We start from the raw sequence: 8,211 nt of genomic DNA, 5'->3' as shown, positions 1-8,211 counted from the left end.
AGTCCTCCCCCTCCTTTGTCCTCGTCTCCCCTCTTTTCTAATTAACTCCCATTAAGGCTGCTGCCAATCAGAGGAAAACATCAGACATCTGTCTTGAGGAGTATTAAAGCTGTGAAAGGAGCCAGGCAGGAGGAACATGACTGAAGAGAAGACATGTTTACAAGCAGGGCTGGTGACGTGGGTTTTCTTTTTTTTTTTTTACGAACCACCAGCTTCCACTTTCATCTTATAACAGTCCAAATACCTTGATGATATTAACATGACACATTTTTCATCCCTGAAGCTCATATGTCAGGTTCAGCTGATTTACATATAATTCTAATACAGTAACTCTACTTGAGCATATTCTAGTAATCTTATTTAACAGCATCGTTTTTTAAAAAGAAAAGGAAGAAGGAAAATAATATTTTCCCTCTGAAACGTGCTGTAAGATGACGACAGCTCAGCAGCTCAACTGTGGAAAGGCAAAAGGAGAGCGACACTTTGGCTGCACTCTGCCCCACCCATTAACTACTGGAAAACAGAACTCTCCACTGGTGTGAAAGTGTGAACGTGTGAAAAGTGATTCCTGAAAATAAGCTGCTACGCAAACTGTCACTCACGTTGGTGGTTTTCTTGTAGTAGTCGATCTGGTGGACTCCTCTGGCCAGGCCAAAGTCAGCGATCTTCATCACGTTGTCTTCCGTCACCAGAACGTTCCTGGCTGCCAGATCTCTGTGGATGCACTGTGGGGAGAGAAGAAGAGGGAGGATTGAAGAAACCTGACAAAAACCTGAAATGAGCTTTAGGCCAACTGCTGCGTCTCCAGATTAGAAGATTAGCATTAAGTTGAAATGGTCTTGGATAATGGGCTCAGAGATTTAATTGGGAAAATGGGCTGAATACATTGTTTTTTTGTTCAGTATGTATTTAGTTTTTTCTTTTTTTGGTGTTGTATGCGCTCTCCTTTTGGCAAATTTACAGTTCTGACCAATCAAGAAGCTTGAACTAAACTTTATTATCTTTATTATCCTTTGAATTGAGACTTGTGACATGACATGTTTCTGTCTGATCCAGGCTTTGGTTTGTAAAAACACAAAGCTAGGGAGGGTAGAGATGATTCACTGCAGATTTTCTCCAAAAAATGAAAAGACTCAGGAGTCTAAAGTCAACACACAGTGCCTCATTTTAGTGAACGCAACAAAATTAAAATGTCTTTATATAGAAACCTGGGAGTTTGAAGAAAAAACAACCCTTTGGGAGGAAAAAAAGAAAGGCCCTGTTTGCCCACATTGAATGGATGTCATTAAGTTTATTTTGGTTTTCATTCGAAATAGACGTGGGATTTGTGGGGACGTGCGAAATGAACCACTCTTGGTTTGTGGGTCTCCCCATAATGGAGGGTTAGTTTCAGGCTCCTGCATTCTTAGGAGGCCGTAGAGCCAGAAACCTGATGCCTACACCCAAACGACGGCTCGGCTGCCTGTTTGCTAACAGATTTATGGCAGCGCTAAAAAGGACAAAGCCCGGCGACAGAGGGACGGACAGATGGATGGAGAAGAGTAAACAGGGCTGAAGCTGCGGCAGATTTCTGTTCAGGAATGCCTGTCTGAGACACCGGCTGGCAGACAAAGAGACGTGTTGATAAGAAGCACACAGACAGAGAGCATGCAGGGAAAATGAAAGGAATTGAAACATGGGGGGTGGGAATGGGAAGAAAAGAAAGAAAGAGACAGACAAGAGAGACGGGGGAAAGGAAAGACCTGGAGCTGCCATCCAAAACTGTCTGAGCCACACTCATCCATCTGAAGGCCAAGTGCCCAAATACAAAAACACTGAATTACACAAAGGAACTCAATCCTAATCACACTTCCCTTCAAGTCAAAAGCAGACTTCTGATATTACAGCCCTTTATACAGTTTAGAAGTCAACAAATGTGGAGCATGTTACTAGATTTCGTGGCTGTATTTCCTGCCCAGAGACATGGCTACAATTAACTGTAATGAGGACCCATATGTAAACATTGAAGCTCGCAATGTAAAAGTTCCTTAAGAACACAAATCTTCCATCTGGCTTGCACCAAAACAATTAAAATTTGTATATATTAGAAATCTCAAGTTATATTGGATCAGTACAAAACATATGTGTGGAGCTGTGCGTGCATGCAACAAGTGAAAGCAACAGTGCTGTAGAATATGCTGAACACGGATCTATAAAATGTCAAGTTACCACAACCCAAAGTCTTGTTTTGTCTGATCCACAGTATGAAATACAAAGATATTCCATTTACAATGATATAAACAGAGAAAAAGCAGTAAATTCCCACCTTCAAGAAGCCAGAATAAAAGAATTTTGGGCTTTTTGACTCGATAAACTGCTTTAACAATTTACAATTAATCAACTTTCTCTCATTTGACTGATCCATTTATCAAATCGTTTCAGCATAAACCTGACAAGTGAAAAGGAACTCACTAGGTACAACATAACAACACAAAAATAAAAAAGCTTAACTACACCATCAAGAAATTCAGTGATATACACACTGTTACTACAAGTTCTGAAGACTCGTTAAAGTGAACGTACCCTCTTAGAGGCCAGGTACTCCATCCCTCTGGCCACCTGGTAGGCACAGGACAGCAGGTCTTTGAAGGTGAGCTGTTCCTCAGGCACCTTGGTCACATCAAAGGTGTAGTCCATGCCTGGGGGTCGCCGGGCCCGCAGGTATTCCCTCAGACTGCCCTTGGAGGCGTACTCCACCAGCACATACAGAGGGCCTGAGGGGGGAAACACAAGCAGCGTGTTGTTACTATTGGTCGGTTTAGCCTGGTGGCCACCAAAGCTGCAACAATGCGGCTTGGGAGGAAGGCAACGGTGCTGTCCTTTCTTCGTTGACCAATCACAAGCCGACAGATAGCCGGCGCAACAATCACATTTAAATGAAAGATATGAAACTCACCATCCTGCGTGCAGACTCCCAGCAGGTTGATGATGTTCTTGTGTTTGTCCATCACCTTCATCAGCTCCATCTCCGAGATGAGATCTGCCAGATCTTTGTCTGTTGCATCATCTGGAGGGAAAAATACCTCTTATTTAGACAGGCATGCCTTTGTCACAGACAGCAGACTTCAGCTAATCCCTTGGGGTATTTTTGTGTCTGTATCATTTCTTTCCTCCCTTTGAGCATCTTAACCGCCACAGTGGTGGCCTGGTCTGGGCAGTCCTTGTTGATGCCGTAAGCCTCAGCTCTAACCACCTGACCAAAGCAGCCTTCTCCGAGAGGTTTGCCCAATGTTAAACTAGAGAGAGAAAGAGAGAGAGAGTCAGTGAAAATAAGTATGTCCAAATGAAAACTGTACAAATCCATAATTTTGGGCTCTGGTTTCTTAAAACACGGGTTGGGCAGAGCCAAAAATGGGCTGCGGACTTGTTTCTTTTTAGGTCCCCACATGATGCGAGAGCTAGAAATGTTTAAAGGAGTCTGGATCCCAGCAGCCAAACTAAACTTAGTGAAGAAATACTCTCTTTGCAAGGGGCAGAGCTTTTATGTAAACGCAACATTTCAAAACAGTTCTCTTTCATAATGAATTCAAATGTGATGACCCAAGTGATTCTACATGACAGATAACTTACTTCTCTCTGGGGAACTCCCAGTCCGGGTCATAGGGCAACTCAAACTCCATGACTCCAGCCAGCATAGGAGAGCAGCTGGACGAAAGGCGAGCCACCCTCATCAGAGACGCACTGGACTTCCCTGACGAGTTGGACTCGACTGAGTACTGATGGAAGAAATGCAGAAAAGGACAATTTAGTCAAGCAACCAGGAACAAACAGGAGGGCTTTAAGTGTGGAAATCAGACGTGGCCGGATGGCGCTTTTGTAGGAACTTTCAAGCGTACACGGACCGTACGTCGTAGCCTGCCATATGCCAAAGCATCTTGTTAGACTGAAGTTCCCATGATACATTAGTGCCCTGTACCTGTCTGCGAAGAGGAAACTTGGAGAGCTTCTGGACAGGAAGAGCGTCAAACGGCTCCCTTCTGGGGTGGACCTGCATTCGGCACAACACCACGATGACGATGGCCATGATCAGAGCCAGGAAACCACAGGCGTAGATGATGATGTCGGTGTACTTGGTCTCCATGGTGTCCATAGCATCTGCTGCTTCCTCCTCTGTAAAGAGGAAAGTGACGAATTAAAACTACTTCCAGATATTAATGTTCAAAGTTAGCTTTTTTTTTGTTGAAGAATTAAAGTCTTCAGTATCATTCATCTTTTACCTGAGAGGACGGTCAGCCAAGCGGACTGGTGGGCAAAACCTATTGAATTTCCAGCCAGGCAGGTGTACTCTCCCGCATCCTCCATGGTAACTTTGGACAGGTAGAGCACCTCCACCTCTGACATGTTCAGACTGCCAGTCTGCACAACAGAGTAGAAATTATATAACAATTACACATTTCAGAGAACTCTCTTCCAGGATCCACAGAATGTGTTTGTGCTTGTCTAGATCCTCTGATTAAAACACCTGCTGTCTGACACCCACCTTGAGGACCTGTACGTAAGGCGTCCCATCAGGACCGTAGCGGCTGCCGTTTCTTTCGATGTGTTTCAGCCACTGAATATGAGGCTGGGCGTCGCTGTAGACCTTACAGTGGAACTGGACGTCACTGCCCACCACTGCTGTAGTGTTGGCTGGTAGGCCGGCCTGCAGGATGGGCCTGTGGGGGGAGCGTTCTGTATGGGGAAGAAATCGGAGAGGACATGAGTCAAGTGAGCAGAGAAATTTGAAAAATCTCAATAGGCTCCGGAGAAACCAGTGAGAGCTTAAAGGATTCCCCCTTTTCCCCTCAGGGCAACGGTTCAAAGGTGATCCGGGAACACGGAGACGGAGATTTAACTGATGTGCCGAGCGAGGTTTAATCCTGACAGTCTCAGAAACACCCCTCACACCGAGAGTCCTTGTAGGCCGGACGAATGTGGCGGAAACTAGAATCGTACCGAACTGTGGCAAAACATCCAGATATTTGGCCACTTAACAGCCGACAAACAAATGTCTAAAAACGGCCAGCAGTTGTTACTGTCACCTTTAATGTGTTTGTACGCTGGCAAAAGAGCAGAAAATGTCATTTTGGGATGAAAACCGGTTCCATTAGTGTGGCTCTTTGTCAGCTGGTTGCCGGGGTCTCTTTGATCTGCGGTTACTCTCGCTCTCTGATCTCGTTAGCCGTCTCGTTAGTCCTCTCCCCCCGTCGATGGGGACAGAAACTGACCCCGCGGTGGACAGACAGCGAACAAATGAACAAATAAACCGCAGTCCTCCTTGATCTTCTGTCACAGGTCAGGTAGAAAACTGGTGTGGACGCCTGACCGTCCACATCCTGCCCGCCACAGCGGACGCCAGGCGCCCCTGTCACCTTCTGCTCACCCCTGTGGTTATCCCCTCCCTCAGACTGGAGGCTTTTATCTGCTTTTTCCATAAGTGCTGACTATTAACTGTTGCTATTGCTGCGATAAATGCTGTCAGCAGATTGTATTGGAGTTTAGGTTTTAAGAACACTATCTTATGTTTTGCTGATATTTAATTCAGCACTTATTATGTAATCTAATAAATCTGAAGCTGTTGATCATACAAATATTGGTCAAGAGACACAAATATATAAAAAAGAGTGTCTAAGACATTAAAAAACAAGCAACAATGACAGACACTCTGGATTACGCTTCATCGTGTCTTACCCAGGACGTCGAGGACGTAGCTGTGAGAGATGGAGCCGTATTTATTCTCCACCAGGCAGGTGTAGTTTCCTCTGTCTGAAGGAACTACGCTCTCCATCACCAGGCTCCAGTGCTGGTGTCTCAGCTAGACAAAGAAACATTAATCCATCATTAGATTGGACAGACACTTGGATGAGTCCAGATAGTCCTAATTTTTCTGTCCACTGCCTGTTTTCAGAGTCTCAGGAGTTTATGATAAAACGATGATGCACACTGGTAGAGAAAAGAAAAACTACAACCTGGAATCTCACAAAACATCTGAACTAATTCAACATCACACTCTGCTGTCATTCTCACCTTAATGCCACCAATGCGATGCTCTCCTCGAAATTCACGTCCATTTTTGAGCCAGCGAATGCTCGGCATGGGGCTGCCCATGGCCGGGCAACGAAACTTCACCGTGTTGCCTGCAGGAACAGCGTACAGCTTCTTCTCCATGCGCTGGGTGTGGGTCCAGTAGGGACCTGAATGGACAGAGACATTAGTCAGAATGCTCTGATGAAACCTGGGGACTGAGTTGTAGCAACGAAGGAAACAACAAACGCACCTCTGGAGAAGTAAACCTGGTCATTTTCGATCTCAGCTGATGAGTCCTCCAAGCCGTTGTCCTCGTCATCATCCCCTGATCCCAACGAGTCTGTACAGGTGACAAATAAATACAATGTGAAGAAAGACAAAAACACTTTTTCTGCCACTAAAAGTCAAAAAAGCACAGGAAGCAAACAGGAAGCAGTTGAATATTTTGCATTTTTGATTGAAAAATGATTAAGATAACTGTTTTATTAATAGTTTGCTAATGAATTAATCAAATATATAATCATGTCCGTTGTAATATAATGTAGCATGAATTTTGGCAGACATATTGAAAGTCCTCAGCTCTTAAAGCTTTTAAAACAGTGTCAGTGTCTGTACCTGTTACAGTGATGGTGAAGTTTCTCACGGGCTCTTTGCTTCCCCGGAGAACACAAATATAAACGCCCGAGTCCTCGTATGTTACGTCTGTGATCTCCATGATGGCACCGCGGATCTGGATCCGTGGTGTGGGCAGAACCCGGGCTCCCTCCTTGTACCAGTTCACCGCCATGCCAGGCCGGGTGCTCATGTCACAGCGCAGCTTCAGCACGTTACCCGGCTCTAACAGAAGATGCTCTGTGGTGTCCTCGCTCAGGTCCTCAAGAACATCTGTTGGAACCGAACAACACAAACGCTCTTATTTTGACGTTCAGGCTGTGTTTCAACCTTTTTTCATTTACTTTCATTCTTTTATTCGCTTTCTATTTCTTCTGCTCTTTTAAATACGTTGCCACACAGACAGACAAGGCCAGTCAGCGGGTCATTTCTTCACCTCCTCTCTAAAGCGAGTAACCATCCCCTCAACTATGACCTTCAACTCCTTAACCCCATTATCTCCCATCCCCACACACACACACTCCCACACAATGAAATTACCATGGAGACCAGGAGGCCTAACCGACCCAACCCTCCTCCACACACCCCCCTCCTCTTCATCTTTTTGTTCCTCTGTGGATTATTGTGGGACTGAGAGCGATCTAGCTAACACTGCAAACTCCCTCCCTTCTGCACTCACTCACTCAAAAAAAAAGATGAAGAAGAAGAAGAAGAAAAGAAATGAGAAGGAAGAGAAACCGAAGCTAATGAACACATTGCGGCGTGACAGAGGACGGAGAGTAAATCTAAGGGGCGGTGAAGGTTCACTGGAGATCTAAGTGAGCGAAGGGAGGAGAGAAGTCTGTTCCAGCCTGGAGAAGAGGACACTAGAGTTTGAGCCCACACAGCTGGCCGCGATACCACCTTCAACAAGTCTGTCCTCTCTTATCAGGGTTTTACAAACTTATCTTTTTACATTACAGACACCTAAAAGGATTAAAATTAACATGCACTCAATGCTCACAGTAGGTGTTACAGATAAGCTTAGACTGTCAACATTTCACTTCACTTTTTCCAGCACAAGGAATGAAATTACCTGCGGGGATATCAGCAGCAGTCAGGTCCACCGTTCTGGAAATGATGGTACCTGTGGAAGGAAAAAGGATGAGGTTAGAAAAAGGGTGTGATACTGTGTTATAAATGAATGGTCACAGGGTTGAGAGATGCCAGATTGTAAGTGGGTCAAAAGGGGTATTATTGGGGAACTTTATATCAAGCTGTCCAACAAATAGTAAGGTATGAGTGTGTCTCACCGGGCAGGACGTCCAGCCACGCCGCCTGCATGGCCTGCACTGCCTGGCCTCCGTGGGTGCTCTCCGCCATGCAGATGTACTCGCCTGCATCTTCCGAAGTGATGTTGGACAGATGCAGGGTGTTCACCTTGGATGCGTTGCTCTGCAGGGCCTGAACAGAGGAGGGATCATTTTAACATCTTTTTAATATGAGAAGAACAGAATCAAATCCCAATCTGAGTAAAACATGAAAAATCAAATTGCAGTTGTTTTTTTTTGGGGG

The 8,211-nt window shown here is 45.1% G+C and overlaps 1 protein-coding gene across 1 annotated transcript in view; it reads right to left on the bottom strand.

Annotated features, from left to right (window-relative positions):
- The window catches only part of fgfr4 (fibroblast growth factor receptor 4), a 20,253-nt gene that overhangs the window by 4,632 nt on the left and 7,410 nt on the right, over nt 1–8,211 (bottom strand). The window contains exons 4-17 of the mRNA XM_087175804.1: nt 7,950–8,100; nt 7,733–7,783; nt 6,661–6,930; nt 6,296–6,385; nt 6,046–6,212; nt 5,710–5,833; nt 4,520–4,710; nt 4,257–4,395; nt 3,956–4,149; nt 3,610–3,755; nt 3,156–3,275; nt 2,936–3,048; nt 2,563–2,753; nt 603–725 (exon numbers count right to left, since the gene is read on the bottom strand). Coding sequence (XP_087031930.1) covers nt 603–725; nt 2,563–2,753; nt 2,936–3,048; nt 3,156–3,275; nt 3,610–3,755; nt 3,956–4,149; nt 4,257–4,395; nt 4,520–4,710; nt 5,710–5,833; nt 6,046–6,212; nt 6,296–6,385; nt 6,661–6,930; nt 7,733–7,783; nt 7,950–8,100 — 2,070 coding nt within the window. The remainder of the gene's footprint in view (nt 1–602; nt 726–2,562; nt 2,754–2,935; nt 3,049–3,155; nt 3,276–3,609; nt 3,756–3,955; nt 4,150–4,256; nt 4,396–4,519; nt 4,711–5,709; nt 5,834–6,045; nt 6,213–6,295; nt 6,386–6,660; nt 6,931–7,732; nt 7,784–7,949; nt 8,101–8,211) is intronic.

This window comes from Seriola lalandi, unplaced genomic scaffold (assembly GCF_002814215.2).
Source record: "Seriola lalandi dorsalis isolate HSWRI2012SDOR001 ecotype SW California unplaced genomic scaffold, Sedor1 jcf7180002054502, whole genome shotgun sequence".
Taxonomy (NCBI): Eukaryota; Metazoa; Chordata; class Actinopteri; order Carangiformes; family Carangidae; genus Seriola; species Seriola lalandi.
This window is presented reverse-complemented; position numbering and strand designations above follow the sequence as displayed.